The following is a 20,306-nucleotide window of genomic DNA, read 5'->3' as shown; positions in this document are numbered from 1 at the left end:
CCAAATGAAGAAGATACCTTTTCAAGGAGAAGGGGCGTGATCATGTGAGCACAGGACTCACATGACCACTGGCCAGGACGTTGGTGAGCTTGACAAGGGCACTTTTGATGGAAATAGTGAGGGCAAAACCTGACTGTTTTGGGCTCAAGGGAGAATAGGAGAGATGCAGAAAGAACCCAAACTCTCTTTCAAAACAGCATTTTCCGGGCTTCCCTGGTGGCGCAGTGGTTGAGAGTCCGCCTGCCGATGCAGGGGACATGGGTTTGTGCCCCGGTCCGGGAAGACCCCACATGCCGCGGAGCGGCTGGGCCCGTGAGCCATGGCCGCTGAGCCTGCGCGTCCGGAGCCCGTGCTCCGCAACGAGAGAGGCCACAGCAGTGAGAGGCCCGCGTACCGCAAAAAAATAAATAAATAAAATAAAATAAAATAGTATTTTCCATCTGCGATCCTCCTTGAAATTGTATTCAAGATTTTGTCTGTACTTGCATTTTTCTGGGAAAATAATCTGTCACTTTCTTAAGATTCTCAGAGCTGATCCCAAAAAGCTTAAAACTATTGTATTATTAGTGGTTGTTTGGGTGTTTATAGCATTTATTTCATTTTCAACGATTTTAACCAGAAATGAGCTAAATTTCTGTGCTGGACACCATTCTTTGCCAAGATACAAGCCTATTTGTTTTAGGATATAAAAGTTTATGGAGGAGCTCCACAATTAGGGTGCTAAGTAAGAGATGGGGGGAAGGTGGAAAGTCAGCAGTGGATGGGTTTTCGTCGCTAGCCGGGTGGCGTGCTCCCCCGCTCTTTCCTGTGACGCACTTGATCTAAAGAAATAACTCTCGTTAAAAATCATAGACCTTGAGAACTTGGATCCTGGGGATAAGACTCAAACCTTCTAATTTTTACAGACACAGAACAAGCCCAGAGCAGCGAGGGGGCCTGCTCAGGGCCAGGGTGCTGTGACAGCATCAATCCCAAAGCCCGTCGGGGGCCCGGAAGTGGCCTCTCCTGGTTGGTGGGCGGGCAGGGTTCCCCACTGCGCCTCCCCCGCCAGGGGGGCTCATCTCCAGTTTCTACTGTTTTTCATATTTTAATATTTGGAAACCTTCCGTTTGCAAAGTTCAAAGACCCTATCTTTTTTTTTTTTTTTTTCCGGTACGCGGGCCTCTCACTGTTGTGGCCTCTCCCGTTGCGGAGCACAGGCTCCGGACGCGCAGGCTCAGCGGCCATGGCTCACGGGCCCAGCCGCTCCGCGGCATGTGGGATCTTCCCGGACCGGGGCACGAACCCGCGTCCCCTGCATCGGCAGGCGGACTCTCAACCACTGTGCCACCAGGGAAGCCCAAAGACCCCATCTTTTATCTCTTGACTTTCTCAAAATACAGGCCTTCTTCACTCCACTGACAGTGATGATAAACCCTTAAAAATAGAAGAAATTTTTTTTTCTAGCGTTTGTATGGACATTCTCAGAAAACCTAGATTTAGATATCATAAGTACTTAATTTTCTCTACTTAAAAATTGAGAGTGACACATCTGTTGACCTTTTGCCTAATGTAAATAGAATGCTTTAGGTAGAGGAGGAGAAAGGATTGCCCAGACTGCTTCAGATTCCATGAATTAGGGCAACAGCTGCCAGGGAAGTTTCGTTTAATGCTAATGGCTTTTATGGTAATGCTAATGCAATGGCGTTTGTAAATACATACGAGATCCTAGAAGTCATGAAAATAGTTGAATTTCATTAAGAGTTTCAAGATTGCCTGTTTTTTGTTTTATGTTTGTGTTATGCCTTAGGTAGCTTTTTAATTGATTTTGGGCAACTCTTTTGTGTTGTTTTTCTCTTCCATCCCACCTCTGACAGTCGCAGCCTGACTTGGAGTACGGGGGTCCCTACGCTTGGGTGAGATGAACATGTGGCCTGATCCTAATAGTGTTGCGTGGGAGATAATAACCTGTGGCGTTTCCACTAATCTCATGAGCATTTGTACACCTTTGTTTTAAAAGACACGCATGCCACGCACCTGTTCTTACCTGGGGACTGAGGGCCGGAGGGCAGGTGCACACACCACAGTGAGCTCTCTTCTTCCCAGAGCCTCCTGGGTACAGCTCTGACCCTCATGGGTGGGTCTGGAACCCAGGTGTGGGTGCTTGACCATCTCCCGCACCCGGCGGCCTGTGAGCACCGCTGTCTGCCAGGCTTTGGGGTAGCAGCTGCAGACACCAGATGGGAAGGATGGGTCTTCTTCAGGGAACTCAAATCAGATCAAGAATTCCCAAGCCTCTACATTTCCTTTAAAAGATTGAATTTAAAGTCATTTTATCTAATGAAAAATTGATTATTTTCTAATCTGTATCCTTTCAAATTAAATGTCCCAGATGGCTCTTTGGCCAGAAAGTGCTCTTTGAGAAAGACCCCAAATCCAGTAACAAAAACGAAGCCTTTAGATTTAAATTCAGAATTTCCCTTCTTACATCCATCTAGAAGAGTTTGATCGCCTTATGCTTTCTGAAAACCTGTAAGCTTAAATTACACTAAAAGGAAGAAAAGTGTAATCTCACCAGCATTAATCACACTCAGCATTAAAGTGACTCAGCACTGAAATTATTATAGCAGATCATACACTTCTTCACTTGAAGGACTTTTTCCAAAAGGATTTTGTGCTTCATTCATTCCATTGCATTGAAAAAATATCCAGCAAACTCCGGTTTTTAAAATATATTTTTACCCTTAAGATGACAATTAACAGGACCATACATCGGCACAGCACGCTTCTCCCCGGAGTCTCCCGGTGAGGCTGCTGTCCTCCCCTTTAAAACTAGATTGAGTGCATCAAGGATTGCACTTCAAAGCTGTGATTTTGCCTTGCTTATTTTGTTTCCCATCTCTAATGCCCTTGAAGGTGCTCTGTCTTTTGACTCCGTAGAAGAATACCTAAAACCATTCATGAAAATAATAACAGTTGCGTTTTGCATGGTCACGCATGAAGTTGGTTATGCTTTGACAGCACTTCATGGAGTCGTTAGCATTCTGACTAATCACGTTACCATTAGAATAATAGGTTTTGATGGGACACTTATTCTTATATCTGACTTATCCTCTTTTAGAAAATGCTGATTGGTGAATGTCTTTATTTTGTTCTGTCTTAGAGCAGTGCTTCTCAGTGTTACTATATGTAAGATTCACCTGGGGAACTTGTTAAAATGCATATTCCCGGGCCTCCGGGTATTCCGATGTCCTGGGATGGGAAGCACGCCCCGTGACCAGGATGCAGGTGGTCTGAGGAGTGTTGAAAAACAATTCTGTAAAACAAAGCTGGGTGAACATCCGAGACCTGACTTAAGATGGAGGTGATATATGCCTTCTGTGGACTTTTTACTAATGTTGTTACAGTTAATTTTCAACTCTCCTTATTACCCTCTTATGCCACTAAAAACAGCTCCACCCATCTGAATTCAACACAGAAAAACTACCCAAGAGGAGAAAGTTGGTGTGTTATTTAAGAAGGTCACAGTACTTCTCACTACAGAGATGTTGTTGGTGAGGTCTTCACATTTGGGAGTACGTTGTAGGGATACGTTCTCTATGACAGAGTTTCATTACAACAGAAAAGTGTGGTTCCACAAAGCCTTCAAAAGAAGGGTTTTTCCTGCATTTTCATGGAAGGCCAGAAGAGAAAGGGACAACTGAAGGAGGGCCTTTGCTCTCCCAACCTTCACCCACCCTCTGCTTTACGCTGCAGGCTAAATGAGAGAATGAGAAGATCAAAAAGGAGAAATCCATCTACAGCAGTATGTATTTTATAAGCAACAGTGGAAAGCCAGAGGCTTTATATATGTAATACATTTTTCTTCCTTATTTATTAGCAAGGGGAAAGTCGTCTAAAATTGATTGACGTTAGCCTTCAATATTAATTTTTTCCAGAAACTAGCTTCTAAACAGATATCAAAGGAATAAGACTGAGGTCTGAGATAGACGAGTCCTTGACATGCAAGATTATTTCTCTCGAGAGAGAAAAAAAGGAAATTAGACTGAATAAAAATTCCTGCCAATCTCCAAAGGTTTTTTTACTAGCAAATTTATTTCAGAAATGTTTTAATATACTCATAGTTTTAAATTTTAATTTTGAAGGATTTCTACATACTCTTTTTCATTTAGAAACTTCGAATAGACTTGCTTTTGAATTGTAACACAAGTAAGTACACAGTTTTATAGTCAGGGTTTCATGAATCTGGATTTATAATCTGCCCGGAAATCCATATATGTATTCTTCATCGACGTCACAGCTGCATAATACGTGCTGAACCGTCTCCCCTCCCCCGAACTTTTAACAAGGAAACGTATCCTGTCCTTCCTCGGTACCAAGCACTTAACCATACAGTCAGCACTGATCTGGGCACCCATTCTAAGCAGCTTTAATCCTCACAATGGCCTTGTAAAGTATTTATTACCATGCACGTTTTCACAGCCAAGGAGGTAGAGAGGTTCCAGTGGATTAAATTAACTTGCCCGAAGTCATATGACAAAGCTTCTACTTGGAATCTGGACTCAGGTCCATGATCCCCTGGCATCTCCTTCCATGTTTAGCAGTTGTGGGGACTGCTCCTCCTTTTTCTGTCTCAGGAGCTGGTCATGTCCCTGACACTTGGCGGCTCTTATCTTCAATCAGCGGAAATTTCCTTATAGATGAATGAGAGCAGTTCTAGAGCCCGAGCTTTGGCTGGGAATTGGGAAGAGAAGGAAGACAAGCATATGCTTAACTTAATCATTCTCTTTTTTTCTGGAGAACAAATTATGAACTCATAAAATATGTGCTCAGATTTCACTTTGAAAAATAAAGTAGGAGGACTGGATGAATGAACAACTGATAGAGAGGATGTACTGCCATGATAGACATTTTTTCCATGATGAACGTTTGCATTTAATTATAAATTGAGTAGAAGCTCTCTCTGAATCTTCTGAATACAGCTTCATAATGAGCCGTGGTTTTTAAGGACTTCATGCTGAACCTAGAACGCAAGACGAATTGACTCAGGTGGAAGTCATCAGCCCACGTTGCCTGACATCCAGGCTCCTCACAGGCTGGGATTCCCGCATCATCAGCACAAAACTGGAACCAAAAACTGCCGAGGAAATCAAGTGCACCCAGGCCCATGCGCCTCACTCCATGGGGACTTGGCATTTCCTCCTGTCCCCGAGTGAGTGCCCCGTAGTCACAGTGACACTGTGATCCGCCGACGGGGCTGGTTTCTCCTGAGGTGTAGTCGAGCAGATCAGGAGCGTGGAGGCAGCGGGGGGGCCTGCCGGGATGTGTGCTACCCTGGCCATGTCCATCCGCTCCACTCCAAAAACTCACTTTGTACCCGGCTAATTCTTCCCTGCTCATCTGTACCTGTGTCTGCCTTTGTATACTGATGTCCGTTTTTCTCCTTTTCTTCGCTGAAACAGACAAATGGTTATGATGGAGAATTATACGGATCCCAGTCCCTGAATAGAAGATCTGGCAGGGTTAGTAAATTTGCGTGACACAAAATTCAAACAGGTTGTTGCAAAGCTTTTCTAAAATATCGCTAAATTTAGCTTCTTTGGTTATTTTCTGTTATAGTAGTTCTGTGTGTGTGTGCATGATAGAGTGAAAGCTAATGTTTTTCAGTTGGTTAGCAATGTTAGACTGTTCGTCTTCTAACATTCTAAGTGTTAAGGTAAGAGATCGACATTGAAAGGAATCTCTTAGGTATTAAAAGGTCGAATTAAGTACTAGCTCCTTCATTATTTTATTGCCCTGGGTGTATGTGTGTAATGTGCATATGAAGTGTATTCCACTCTCAAACATACTTAAATTCAACATTTCCACTGTTGCCCACCTCTCTCATTTGTAATTTCAAGGACACATACCCTAGAGCCTGTGTTTTGCTGACCACTGAGATGCTCGCAGTACTCATAGCTCCAGGGAAGGAAGCAGAAGATGAGCTGAGGGATGCTGTGGGGGGGGTGGGGGAGAAGAAGAAATGAACCAATAGCAGGGCAGCCAGTAAGAAGTGGGGGAGGTCTCGGTTTACCAAGGAAGTCATTGGGGATTTCAGGTGGTTATACCAGATACATTTTAATTCAGTTTCTTGACCTGCCGCAGATCTTTTATACATTAAATTATCTAAAATCTTCCTGTTCCTGCATTTGCTTCATTTATTTTCTTGTAGGAATACATTTTACTAGCTGTATAAAACAGTATTTCTTTTCATTTGCCGTAATTATATTAAGCAATATCATATATACGTTTAAATTATGTTTTCAGGGTTCAAAGCGGTAACGGGACACCCCCTTAGCGTTCTGAAACTGGCCAGTCAGGTTTTACCTTCTTGTTCCTATGCAGGATTGCTTACACTTCTGTTGCAGCTCAGCTTTTCTCATTCCAAACTAAAAAATCTTCCCAGTTTAAAGGCTGTGTCTTCCTATCTATGTTGCCTTTTGCACTGACAGCCTTTGGACTTTCTCAAGCTCTGTCATGTTTTTCTTTAAGGTCATACAGCACTCCGGGGACAGAAGCAAGCGACATCCATTCAGCTCTTATAGGATGTTGACAGTTTTGCTTCCTGTGCTCAGCATCCCTGAGGGCTGTTTAGTGCTGGCTTTATAGGACAGGAGCTCTGATGGCTTCCCACTGCTCGTTGGGCTTAAATTGACTAGTTAGTAACTTTTCACCCTAAATGCATAGTTTCACCATATCGATCACAAAGAATCATAGTTCAGAGTTGGAAGTTACTTTAGAAGTTCTTTAGTCCAACTTCTACCCAATATTACATCCTTCTCTAGAGCATCCCAAACATGTAGTTGCCAGCATGTTTGTGACCATACAAGGTGGCATCAAGCTTTACGTCGTACATATCTCCATATAGTTTAATCTTTGATTTTTACGTTGAAACGGTAGAAGTGTGCCTTATGATTTAGTTTAGAGTAAGTAATGCCTCTAGAAATCAGATACAAAAGAACTTGATTATAAAACTGTTCACCACAGAGTGAAATTGGATATAAAATTGATTTAATAAATAATCGAGAAATACTGAGTTGGCCAAAAAGTTCGTTCGGGTCACAAAAACCCAAACTTCTTGGGTGACCCCATATAATGATTGAAGGACCAAGTAACGTACTTCTAATGTAGCATCTTATATAGGAGCAGGAAACTCCAGGAACAGTGTAGGGATGGGCTTGGAGAAAAATTGGATGGGAAATGGGAAATTTCATAGACGTCAGAAGTACCAGTCTGTGGGCAGGAAGGAGATGGCCAAGACTGATGGTGTTTGTTTCCTCCCTGGAGCCTCGGGGCTGAGCTGCAGCCCTCAGACGTGCTGGGCTGAGGAAAGAGTGAAAATCGTGCAGTACATGGAATTTTAGTTACCTAAGAAGAGACGTCATATGGAAAGTCTAGACTAAGGTTATAGATGGTCCATCATGAGACTTAATAAGGAATTACAGATACTAATAGCTAAATTTAAATATAAATAGTTAAGTAATGATAATAGTTAAATCACACGACCTCACTGAGATATAAACACTGAAAAGTAAAACACAGCTTAGAACCCCTAGTGGTTAAGATTTTCTGCTGTAGTAGCGGGTATCAGTTCTCTAGCTGCCTCTGCGTTCCTGGAGTACTAATACTGGTTTGGTTGTGTCATTCCATATTTGCCTTTTGACCGGGTGGTGCTTTGGGGAGAGGAGGGAAGTGCTCATCACTTACCTTGTCTTCTTTGCTGCTCAGAATTCCAGCTACAGCGGTGACAGCAGATTCTCTACTTTGTCGTCATCCAGAGAGGACACCTTGGTTGGTTTCCATTTAAATCTTTCACATCCTCTCTGCAGAAACTACAGGTTTTGTAGCATGCAATCCCATATGTGTAAATTCCACTCTCTTTTCTCTTTGAATGTCTATTTTATGAAGTTTCCTTTGGGTAACTGTTAAAGTCCATTTTGGGGTGGTAATTAACATGATATATTTAATTCAGATTTAGCCCACTCTCTTGCATTTGAATTCAGATTCAAATGTTTGAATGCAGATTGTGGGGTTGAGTTAGGCACGGTGAAAGAAGGTATGTGGCTGTGTAGTAGTTGGAATTAATCAAAAGGGAAAGAAGAAAGCCCTGAAATTCTTCCCTTGAGAATTCTTGAAAGCAGAATTACTTTGCAGGGTACATGCATACTTGGGGCAATTTCACAAGGACGGAATAGACTTGGAATGAAAATCAAATCAAATCCAAACGTCCACACAATAACATTCCTTCCCGTACTTTAAGAACATACACCAATCTTGATAGGCGAATATTTCTCAATTATTTAAGAGCCCTAATAGGTAAGGCTTGTTCATCCTACCTAGGTGAGATTTGTATTCACTCAGCAAACATAAGGGAACTAGTTTAGGTAGGGAAGTCACAGAGACAAGCAGGTGAGTTAGGTCCTCCGGAAGCATTTACTTGTAAAACAGAAGACGGACCCCCCCCCCCCCGCCCCCTGCCCCTCGCACTAATGCAGAAACTGATTTTGCCAGGAAGTGTCATAACAAAGAATGTCAACTGAATCTTAAAGAATACGTAGGGGAAAAGAAAATAAATAGAAACTAGCCAGGTAGAGCCACAGTAGTCTAACCCTAGTCCTTCCGTCGTCCTCACCCCTGTCGTGCCTCAGCCCCGCCCCCAACTTTCTACTCCTGCTGCGTGGGGAGGGCGGAAGGGGGCGTTCCAGACACTGCCGCAGCTTCTCCCTCTCTCCATCAGCTTGCCCACGCCCCAAACCCCCACCGCTGCCCCCCATAATAATAAATACTCCAACCCTTCCTTCCCCTAGTATGTGAACTCTGACAATATAAAATCAACTGTAAGCACCAAAGGTTTGGTGGGTTTTGACACCTTGAGTTTTTTGTGTATTGTGTGCATTTTCTTAATTCAGCGGGAGATTTTGCTGTTGAAAAGAGCACTTCGTCATTCAGAAAACTTTACTTCCAAGCTTAGATACTTTCTGTAAAATAGAACATGGTGTTAGTTATCTAATACTTGGATGTGAATTATTCACCAAAATTAATTGACAAAATGGCTTCTACCCAGGGCATTCTCCCAACCACTGGAACAAGTTTCAGGGTTTGTGTTAAAATATTAGAAACTTTCTCCCTGCGCACCCCAGGATTCCACTTGCCTGCCCCTCAGGTCATTCTGGTGCACCTGATCCGAGGCATAGGAACGATAGGCACAAGTTACGGGATCTCGAAAGGATGGGGAGATGTCTTAGCGTGCCACCAAGTTACCCGAACAGAACTACTTCATCCCCTTCAAGGGCTGCCCTGGGTTTGCATAATCAGTAGAATACTGCTGACATGGAAATCTGAAGCAGCTAGCCGCCTCTTCAAGGGTCCTTTAATGTGGATAGGACATTGTGTTTGGGGAAACCGCTAATTTATGTAGTAGTATTCCCCGGAAACCTCGTGTAGACGGTTGGTCTCAGAAGCGCCCCACTGAATCGATCATGTCTTCTGTGAATCCTGAACACATGCGCATTGTGTAAATACCTAACCAAGCCCAAGATCATCTCCAATGAAATATTTTATTACGTAGAATAGAGGTTACTATCTCTGCAAATTCCTGATTTTGAGTTTTTCCCACCAAACTGTAAAAATTAGAATTTGCTTTAGAGAGACCTTCAAAATCCCACTGACCTTGCTATCAGTTCAAATTAATGAAACTTGTTTTTGCCTGTGTGTAGACTCTCAAGTCCTCATTTAGTCCCAGGTAATAGTTCTGTCAGTTAACTGGACTGCCTTATTGCCTTCCCCTCATTCTCTCTTCCCTGCAAGTGCATGTCCTTTACCCATCTTGTTGCAGAAGTCAATTTCGTGTGAATTGATGATGCCTTTGAGATGAAATAAAGCTGTGAGCCTTTTTCCCCTCCGGCCCGTTTTCTCTGATTACAGGGACCTTCCTGCTCCGACTTCGGGCTTCTCAGTCGTGGCCTTGCTCCCAGACCCGTGTCTGCCCAGAATGGAAACCGGGTCTGTCCTCCTCCTTTTCACATCATTCTTCCCTCTTCTTTCCTTCTGTTGTCACTTGAATTGCTGATTAAATGGACGTGGATACTTCAACCTCTTCCATGTGAAGTCCAAAGAGCAAAGCTTAGTAGATGTTTCAATTGGCTTGACTAACTGGCTAAGACTTTCCTCATCCTTTTAAAGCAAATCAAAAATAATTTAAGACCTTATAATTTTTTTAAAAAAGGAGTTTAGGAAAAAGGAGGCTCTATTAAATGTATACTTTCAAAAGCTCAAGTCCAAGAAATTGGTCTCTTGGGTCTCTCCTCCTTTTCCAGCAATTGTTCCCCATTTGGGGTTTCCTTTGTTTTTTAAAAACACATTTTTTCTCCTGTAAATGTATCCAGGAAGCAATTTGGAAGGCTTTTGTGCATAATCTAACTCCTCCGTCTTGGAAAGTGGGGAGAACGGCGTTCTCCGCTGTGTTTCCTGTTTATACAAGGCCGTCCCCGAGGTGCTTGGCCTTTTTAGCTCCAGGTATAGGAGTCCTGCTCTCGTAGGAGGAGGTCAGAGGCCGAGCTCCAAGAACACATCACGTTATGGAGGTTGAACTGCCATCTCCCTGTATTGTCGTGTTCCTTGGCGTTGCTGAGTGATTCATCCCTGTTCCTGCATGTTCCCCGACCAGCTCGTGGGCCCCCTGCCTTGGGCTCTCCGTGGCCTCTGCCGGTAAACAGGTTATGATGCTCTTTGGAGGTGAGGCTCAGGTCACACGAGCGAGCTGCCCTTGTGTTCCAGCACACCCCGCACAGGCTCTGCCTCCGTTCGGGTGTGGGTTCCCCTGTGCCAGAGACGTGCCAGCCCTGGGCAGCTGCAGCCCCTCTACAGCTCCTTTGTATCTTGGAGACTGTCGCTGGGATCCTCTGATAGAAGCAAACAGGCTCTTCCTGCCGCACTGTTCCTGTGTATTAACACCCCCAAGTGCTTTCTTCACCTGGGATTTTGAGTCGTGGGTTTGGGCTCTTGCTGGTGTCGTTGACGTTGTCACCATTCTGTCTCGCTCCCCGACCCTTTCTTCTAGGAGTGCCTGAAAAGAGAGGCCCAGAAAATAGCCATATTTCAGAGGTTCTGGGGAAGTTCACTATTTTTAAAGTTAGAAATCATCTCATGTTTATTTTCCTTGTAAATGTGGATTTCCATCTATCAGAGTTATTGAAGGCATGGTGCCTTTGTGGACTTCTTTTCCTTATAACAGTTGTACAATAACTTGGCTGTCATGATCACCAAAAGCATCATAATTACCTTGTCACTGTTACTTGTTGCTGTTTTTTCAAGGGTTTAAAAACCTGCCATTTGCTTTCATCCTCCAGCCCTCCTATATGTACGGCGCTGCCCGGCCGGCTGGGAGTTACCGGGTGCGTGTGCTTCCCACAACCCCTTGCCCGCTTCTGCCCACTCCGCCCATTCCCACCCCCCCCACGCCCTGCCTAACCGCCCCCCCCCCACGGCCCCTCAGCACGCACGCGCGCCTCTCCCCCACCGAACACCTGCTCTGAGTGCGGTGGACTCAACCTGTTTGCAGCCCTTCTGGGGGTGAATTACCCCTTTATGTGGAGCTTACACTTGCAGCCCCCTTTGGCCAGATCTGGGGTTTGTTTCTCCCGACAGTTGACAGTAGCTGGGGAAGACACGTGTTTGTATAGGATTGTTAGGCAGAAATAAAGTATTGGCAACATTTGCTTAATCTATTGGCAAAAAGAAAGATAGGTTTTTATTGCTTTGGTAACCTTAACAGATATTAATCCATTATGTTATATTATCTTGGAAATTTCCAGTTTTAAATACCAGGTACCTATGCCCTGCAGGAAACTTAAGTATTCAAAGTAGCCACACTCTGATTGTGAATAACTTTCTGAACTTCCATCAGACCGCACACTTTTGGATTAGATGTATAACTGGTCCAGCAAACCCGCTGTGTCCTCAAGGAGAAATAGGGGAAATTAAAGCCCCATTCATGGTATTGTAAGCGCCTGTTTACCCTCATTTACCCTCAGTGATTGATTACATAGGATTTTCAAGTTAATGAAATGTTCTGTTCTCTAGTTAGCAATTCTTAAAGAATTATAAGATAATTGAGCTATAATCAACATGCTATTTTTATTACAAAGTCACTTCATATTGGAGTAACTCTCTAAGCATCAACTATGAGGATGCCATGAGAAAATCCAGGATATTTGAACTCTCTGCTCGTTTTAAATCTAGATTTACAAGTTTTTACTTAGCGAGGAATATTTTTCAGAGTCATAGATTTAAAGGAGGTTCCACTGCATGCCAGTTGGTTGATAGCAACTGAAACTTCTCTCACTTGGACTTTTGCACGACCCTGTTTTTTTGCTGCACAGCCTTTGCCTGTGGAGGTGGTTTTGAGCCTTTCCTGCATGTCTTCCATCGTGGTGTTTTTCAGGATGTGTTCCTGGCATGTGTCACTCTTCCTTAGCTTACATTTCAGTGTTTCCTGGGTGCCGATGGAGAGAGGAAAGGTGCTCTGTCCTGACAGTCTGTTTTCGTCACAGGCGTCTGTGTCGGATGAGAGCAGTCTCGGTGGGGCTCGGCGGAGCAGTGCCTGCGGTTCCCACGCTGTAAGGCACTTTCTGCGTTTCCCGAGCTTTCTGCTGCATGACCCTGGGGTGACTCTCTCAGCACAGCTTCAGCCCTGGGAGATAACTAACCAGAGTGATAGGAAGGAAACACTGTCTCATCCCAGTTTTCCATGGTAATAAGGGTCATGGATAACGTAAGTCATACAGCCTTTGGTGTTAGTTTAATGTCCTCACTCGTCAGTTTATGTTGAGGTCAAAGGGAGAAAGATTCATCTTAATTGAGTTTTATCTGCTCTTTCCCTGCAACAAGGGATGAAGTGATCTTATAATAATAAAAGGAGTCAAAGAGTCAAAAGGGAATTCAACAGGCCACAAATTATTCTCACCTCTGGATGATCGAGGAAGATGAACAAATTTAAGGACTAGAGTATTACACATAAGGAATTGCCTTTTCCTATTTTGTTGTCCTTTCACCTCTTTGAAGGATTTGAAGTGATAGGGTTTCTCAATAAAGGTGTAGTAGTTGTACAAGAAATACTTGTTGAATGAAAAAGAGTGAATGAGTGAAGGATAAAGGAAAACAAAACGGGCTGGGCCCATGGAAGTGCGGAAACTGGTTGACCTGTCCTGAGGATCAGCTGACTGGGCTTTGGACCCAGTCAGCCCTCCCCAGGGGCGGATGCTTCTGCGTCCTGAGGCTCCTGCACAAATCCTAGGAAGATGCATCCACGCCCCACATGAACGACGACGGCTGAGGAAATACTTGAAAGTGCTTTTATAATTTTGCTTTCGGAAGTCATTGACTACTTAATCAATTGGTTAAATGATCCGGCTTTATGATTTATTATGTTTCTCCAGCCGTGAATATTCAGGAATTCTTAGGCAGCAAGCCAGGGTAGCCTACAGGTTTCTTCAGAATGTAGTTTTTATAAATATTAATTATAATAATTGATGTAACATGAGTTTTTTTAAATTTTTATTGGGGTGTAGTTGATTTACAGTGTTGTGTTAGTTTTAGGTGTACAGCAAAGTGAATCAGTTATACATATACATGTATCCACTCTTTTTTAGGTTCTTTTCCCATATAGGCCATTACAGAGTATTGAGCAGAGTTCTCTGTGCTCTACAGTAGGTCCGTGTTAGTTATCTGTTTTATACGTAGTGGTGTGTATGTGTCAGTCCCACGTAGCATGAGTTTCTGTCGACATCTAATTGAACACTTGCATTGAACAATTTTATATTGCATAAAATTTTAATGCAGTGGAACCCGCTATATTGTCTTTTTCCAAGTTCTTGAATATTTTTGTAGGCCCTTAAAAAGCTCATCAACCATACCTAATGGATGAAATAGCTCAGGCCCATAGGACGGATAAAATGCAACTAAGTGATTTTCTTTTATCAGTAAGAGGCAGCAGCCTAACTCTTGAAGAGAATGGATCTTCCCGAGCACCAAAGCAGAACTTCTAATGTCTGGCGGGATGTACGTCTCCTAGATTCTCTTTAAGTGTTGCCTCTGTAGATGGACTTTTTCAAGTAGCCGATTGCTGACCTTCGGGGCCCTGTGACTGGCATCGCTGATTGCTCTTTTGTGTAGCAGTTATTTGGTGTTTTAAACCCTTCTGTAGGAACTGCCTGGGCGGAATGGCTTTAGGGAGTTAGGAGGTAAAAGGTCTTCTTGTCCCGACAGCAGAATGCCTAAAATCGGGCTCACGTCCCCGGTCTCACACCAGGCTGAAGAAATAAAAGAGAATCAAAAGATTTTTTTTTTCTGCACCTAACACCACACTCTCTTGCAGAAGGAGCACAGCATGCGTTTGCTGGATTAAATGGGACAAATTGAACCCTGGGATAAAATCCCTCAGAAGAGATCTCTGGGCCATCGGCTGTGTGCCAGCCACCGATCAGCAGGCCTGGTGGGAGGGAAGGTTCACTGACCTCTCATCCTTTCCCATCTCTGCCCCACCCCCAGCCCTCAGGATAGCCCTGCAAGGGGATGTGGAGCTCCCCGCGCCCAGGAATGCTATCTCCCCAGGCTCTCTATGCAGCTAGGAGCTGTGGCCGCTGACAAATACACACACACAAATGCGAGGACACTGCGCCTTGGGAGTCCCTCCTGTCCTGCCCCGCAGTACTGAGAGCTGGGTCCAGGCTGGCCCCAGGCCTGCCCAGGACAGTCCTGAGCCCTCTTTCAAAGGCTTGTCCCCGTCTCCATTCCCCCAAGAAATCAGCCTCAGACACAGTGTGTGTTTACAATTAAAGGACTAATTACAATTACGGTTAAATGATTAAATGACTAGTTCTTGAAAGTAGAACGGTTTTGCTTCAAAACCTTTCTATTCTGTACCTTCCTTACCATTCGTAAGCTGTGTGCATGTTGTAGGAAGGACTCTTGGCCGTGTGTGAAGTGACCTTCTTAGTTCTGACCCTCTGGGAAGCGGTCATCACCACCGATGCCAGCTGGTCCAGGAGCCGTGAGAGTTGTTTCTAGCAGAAAGTGACAGCTTGAGAAAAGCCCAGCTTGTATTCTCTTGCATAATCCTCAGAACCTGTGTGGTCAGCGTCTCTACTTCATGACATAGATGACAAGATATGTAACTTTCTCAAGCTCTCGTGGCCGATAAGAGATGGACCCTGGACTCAGATCTTGCTATTGAATAACTTACTTCAGCCCACATTAGCCACGCTGACTCTAAAGTATGGGCGACTCCAAAGGTGCCACATGGACCACAGTGACACAGACTTTACACTGATTCTTTTCCGCATGATCAAGTCAGATCGGATGATTTGAGACTCAGGAGTTGGGGAAACCTGGGTCAGAGATAAACCTTATTGACAACAATCTGTCATATCTCAGCACCATAAAGCAGGACTCGAATGACATAGGATACAGTAGGATTTGTCTACAGGAGGAAGTTTTCCTCTCTCTTGTATCAGCAAACCCAAAGTCGAAATACTTCTGCTTTAAAGTGCTGACGTTAGGTGTTTTCCTTTATTTTGAACAATAAAGCTAAAAGGTGAGGCTAGCAATGCTGGTAGATTTCTTGTACGTGCCATACATGGCAGTGATTCTTACACACAGTGTGTGTACAGCTGTATTATCTGTGCATCAGAAACAGCATCTTGCACCTACGTGTAAATACACAATAAATATTTATCCAACATAGGAATGAGTCCAGGCAAGATGGGTCTGGGGAATTTGCTCATCTTGACCAAGGCTGTTAACAGCCTAAACTTGAAATGGTTCATTCAACAAGTATTTCTCAAGTACCTACTGTGTGCCAGGCCTCGTCTGGTCGCTGGGGATTCAGCAGGGAACAAAATAGACACAGACTCTGCCCTGGGGAATTCTCTGCCCTGGGGAATTCCTCTCTGGTGGAAAAACAGGCAAACTAAACGATGGTATTTACTTACGATAAGGATCGTGAGCGCCCCTGAAGTTTTGTGGCCCCATAATTTGCAGTAGGAATGATGCCTGCGGGCCTCCAGGGGGCCTGGGGGCAGGGAGCGGGCAGTCAGCACAGGCCTCGCAGGCCAGCTTCTCAGTCTGCCGGTGCCTGTGGTCCTAAATGGTGTTCGAGTTCCGCCTCCCCTCCCACCCTCCCCCCACCCTGCCTCGTTCAAGAGGAAGGTAAGATTTTCTTTTTCAGGTCTCATGAACCGCTTTTATGATATTTTTCAGATATGTACATACTTTTTTTCTTAACATCTTTATTGGAGTATAATTGCTTTACAATGTTGTGTTAGATTCTGCTGTATAGCAAAGTGACTTGTAGTGAGGTGGATGGACTTAGAGACTATCATACAGAGTGAAGTAAGTCAGAAAGAGAAAAACAAATACCATATGCTAACGCATATGTATGTAATGTAAAAAAAATGGTTCTGAAGAACCTAGAGGCAGGACAGGAATAAAGACGCAGATGTAGAGAATGGACTTGAGGACACCGGGCAGGCTTAAGGGGAAGCTGGGACGAAGTGAGAGAGTGGCATGGACATATAGACACTACCAAACGAAAAATAGATAGCTAGTGGGAAGCAGCCGCGTAGCACAGGGAGATCAGCTCGGTGCTTTGTGACCACCTAGAGAGGTGGGATGGAGGGGTGGGAGGGAGATGCAAGAGGGAGGGGATATGGGGTATATGTACACATATAGGAAGGTAAGATTTTGTTGTTATTGTTGTTAAACTGAAAATGCATTTAGGCCTATCACAAATGTGAATACAAATCAAAGTTAAGGGCATAGCCTCCAGATACACGAGTTGCTGGTGTTTTCCTTTACTAGAAGAGAGGAAGTTTAGGTAGATGGGTAGACAGACAGATGTACACGTAGGCCACCAGATAGAAGGTCCTGCGGCACTTTAAAAAGCCTTGCCTGATTTTGTATTAACCCTAAATCTTATTTTGTATTCACTTGCAAAGATAGTAGAGAGGCAGACTTTTGCATTGCCCCGAAGCCGGCCCCGCTTGTCCCGGTCTTCAGTTTCTGTGCCGGCAGGCAGCTCACGTTCGTGGAGGCTTTTCTGCGCAGAAACTAGGTGTCCTCCACACCCCAGCTGAACAGATGCTCTGTGTTACTTTCTTCCTACTAACCAAGAATTCTGTGTTTTTTGATAGTGTGATTAAGTTTTGTGTTCTGAGTGGCCGCATGTCGAATGCTGGGAAGACACAACCTCCTTTCCCAGGGCCGGCCAGCGGCCGCACTAACCTCTCCTTCCCTTCTGGGCTGCGCCTGGCTGGCCTCACAGCTAACCGGAGCCTTTGTCTCGTGGCCTCCGTCCTCCTTGCATCTTCGCTGACCTGTTCCTTTGTTTCCATCTGCGTGTCCCGCGGCCAGCTGGGTGGGCAGCCCTCGGAGCACAGCGGCCACTTCAAGTCCAGCTCCCGCAGCTCCTCGAGAGGCAGCTCGGCGCGGGCCAGCCCAGTGGTGAGTGGGCCTCTCGCCCTTGCTGCTGTCCACTTCCTCCCTTACCCCCCCCCCTTGGACCCTTCACTCCTCTGTCCCGTAAGAAGATCCCTCCACCTCCAAACGCCTGAACCGGGAGAAAGTAGGAAGGCTTTCCATGATTTATTTCAGGTCTAAGCAAAAGCAGGATTGGGGAGGATGCTTCCAAATTTAGAAAATGACTATTCAGTGAGCTCAGAATTGCACTGCTCAGTTTGCAAAGGACCATCTAGGAAGCTGCTGACAGCGCTGAAGAGATGGGGGTCTCACTGGGAGACGGGAACTTTGCGCAGTGCGGGAGAAATGTAGCCATGTGCCTGGATGTGTTGTTTTTATGATTTAAAAATTTGAAGGCTCTTTTTGTATTTGTCCCAGTTAATTTATTTTTTTTTAATTGGGGTATAGTTGATTTACAGTGTTGTGTTAGTTTTAGATGCACAGCAAAGTGAATCAGTTATACATACACATGTATCCACTCTTTTTTAGATTCTTTTTCCATATAGGCCATTGAGAAGAGTTCCCTGTGCTACACAGTAGGTCCTTGTTAGTTAGCTATTTTATGTATAATAGTTTGTGTATGTCAGTCCCAATCTCCCAATTTACCCCTCCTACCCCTCCCCCTACTTCCACCCTGGTAACCATAAGTTTGTTTTCTACATCTGTGACTCAATTTCTGTTTTGTAAGTAAGTTCATTTGTACCATGCTTTTAGATTGAAGGGTTCACTTTTTTTTTTTTTTTTTTTTTTTTTTTTGGTGGTACGCGGGCCTCTCACTGTTGCGGCCTCTCCCGTTGCGGAGCACAGGCTCCGGATGCGCAGGCCCAGCGGCCATGGCTCACGGGCCCAGCCGCTCCGCGGCATGTGGGATCCTCCCGGACCGGGGCACGAACCCGTGTCCCCTGCATCGGCAGGCGGACTCTCAGCCACTGCGCCACCAGGGAAGCCCCTGAAGGGTTCACTTTTAAACGTTTTGTTTGGAACATTATCTGTTATTGGAGCCCAACAGTTTTTTAGGGTAAAGTATCGGCCTGCGAGTGCCACGGCATCCCTAGCTCTGTTCCATCCCCCACTGTCCCGTTGGTCCTCTGTTCAGTGCCTGTGAAACAAACGACAGAGCTGCTCTCCTGTTTGTCACCCGGCCTGAGATGACCCAAGTTCTGCTTCAGAAAGCAAGGGGTCCTGCTACCTAGTCTCCATCATTTAAGTCTCATTTTTGTGTGTTTTTCCCGTGGTCCTTGGAATTTTAGACAGTTTCACCGCATCTGATGCTTTGTATGAGGCAACTGTATTGTTCTCTTGACCATAAGGGATTGGCAGGGCACATCTGCCTGGGGGACATTTGGGATGGGGGGCTGACACAATGACCAGGGAAGGACGTCCAGTGGACAGGGGCTGGGCCGTGTGCCGAGCGGTGTGCATGCCAGCCCTGCACCACGGGGGCCGCCACACCGAGGGCCAGGACCCCTCCTCATAGACCCTGGGCAGAAGAAGGCAAAGATGGGCGAGGTTGAACTTGGAACTTGACTGTGGTTTGTAACTCACTTACACAACACCACAGTTAGACGCATCGATGTCTAAAATTCAGGAAGTGTTCCTGGTCATCAGAGAAGAGGCCGTGGGCTGAGTCGCCCACTTGCACACGTGCACCCATGGGGTGCTGCTGATTTGCTTTTAAAATTAGATGCAGCCTTTTAAAGCCAGGAGGCTTCACACCAAATGCAGACGTCTGCTTCTCCTGGCGACGAAAACAAAGGAATGGATCCCTTTTGCAGACTGAGCCCGTATTGCTGAGTCGGGGGCCTCAGTCCCCCCACGCCTGCCCTGGTTTCCCCGACTCCAAGGTCAAGGCCAGAGCCATTCGTCACTGGGCTTGCCCGGATGCTCTCCTGCTAGTAGAGAAATGTTCTCTCCGCCGTTTACACATCGAGGGTGAGAAAACAAAAGATAGATGAGGCAAGCGAGTATTAGAGCAGGAGAGCCTGTTTCCCTGTGGAATTGAAAGCTGCCCCCCTTGCCCCCCAGCAATGAGGGTAATAGGAGAAGCCGCTTCCTGACCGCACTGGGGTGGGGCAGGAAACGTGGGATGGCGGACACCCCACAAAGTCCGCTGCTTACTGCTCCAGCCAGGACTGGTCAAGCAGGGACGGTAAGGTATCCAGCTGTTCCGTATCACGTACGTTCAGTGTTCAAAACCTGGTGCCTCACTTCTTCTGCACGTGGCAGACGGGACTGAAGCGCAGCGTTTGTGAGCTGAGGGATCCCTGCGCCGAGGTGAGCAGCGCCCGTCTGCGCGGGCCTGCCTGCCTGCCTCCGCCTTCAAGCCCTTGCTTGCGTGTTTCCGACGGAAGTCATCGGTGTTTTCCCATGATAGACCCGACGCGGAGAGCGGCCCGTTCTCAGGCATGATGCTCGCTCTCTGGCGCTCACTTTGGGGAACACGAAAGTTCACGGTCGTCAGAAGAAGCTGAGGCCTGACCCCTCCTGGGCTCCCTGCCTGGCGCAGCTCAGGCGAAGCAGGGAACTGTGCGCCCGTGATGGTCTGACGTCTTTGGGTTTATCCGGGCGTCAGAATGAAGTCTCAGCCTAGCAACACGTCTAGTTCCCCGGACGGAAGAGACTGAAACCAGATATGAATTCCCCTGTCATCTGCTTCCTAAATCTGACAACAGTTTACTCCCAGAAAATGGGTTTAGTGGACACAAGAGAGGTGAGCGTTCATCGTGCCCGTGTCCCTGGGGCCTGAGGACGAGAGGCGGGGGTCTCTTGGTAAC

The 20,306-nt window shown here is 45.6% G+C and overlaps 1 protein-coding gene across 26 annotated transcripts in view; it reads left to right on the top strand.

The window, feature by feature from the left end:
- The window catches only part of LRRFIP1 (LRR binding FLII interacting protein 1), a 142,529-nt gene that overhangs the window by 88,958 nt on the left and 33,265 nt on the right, over nt 1-20,306 (top strand). For 5 of the 26 annotated variants that reach the window (XM_060301660.1, XM_060301644.1, XM_060301648.1 and 2 more), the window contains exons 7-13: nt 1,857-1,895; nt 5,442-5,501; nt 7,747-7,809; nt 9,943-10,020; nt 11,367-11,411; nt 12,570-12,635; nt 17,428-17,517. The exons of 11 other annotated variants lie outside the window; for them this stretch is intronic. In XM_060301660.1, coding sequence (XP_060157643.1) covers nt 1,857-1,895; nt 5,442-5,501; nt 7,747-7,809; nt 9,943-10,020; nt 11,367-11,411; nt 12,570-12,635; nt 17,428-17,517 — 441 coding nt within the window. The remainder of the gene's footprint in view (nt 1-1,856; nt 1,896-5,441; nt 5,502-7,746; nt 7,810-9,942; nt 10,021-11,366; nt 11,412-12,569; nt 12,636-17,427; nt 17,518-20,306) is intronic. 10 more of the 26 variants (XM_060301653.1, XM_060301651.1, XM_060301654.2 and 7 more) reach the window with 7 other exon arrangements.

This window comes from Globicephala melas, chromosome 7 (genome assembly GCF_963455315.2).
Source record: "Globicephala melas chromosome 7, mGloMel1.2, whole genome shotgun sequence".
Classification (NCBI taxonomy): Eukaryota; Metazoa; Chordata; class Mammalia; order Artiodactyla; family Delphinidae; genus Globicephala; species Globicephala melas.
This window is presented reverse-complemented; position numbering and strand designations above follow the sequence as displayed.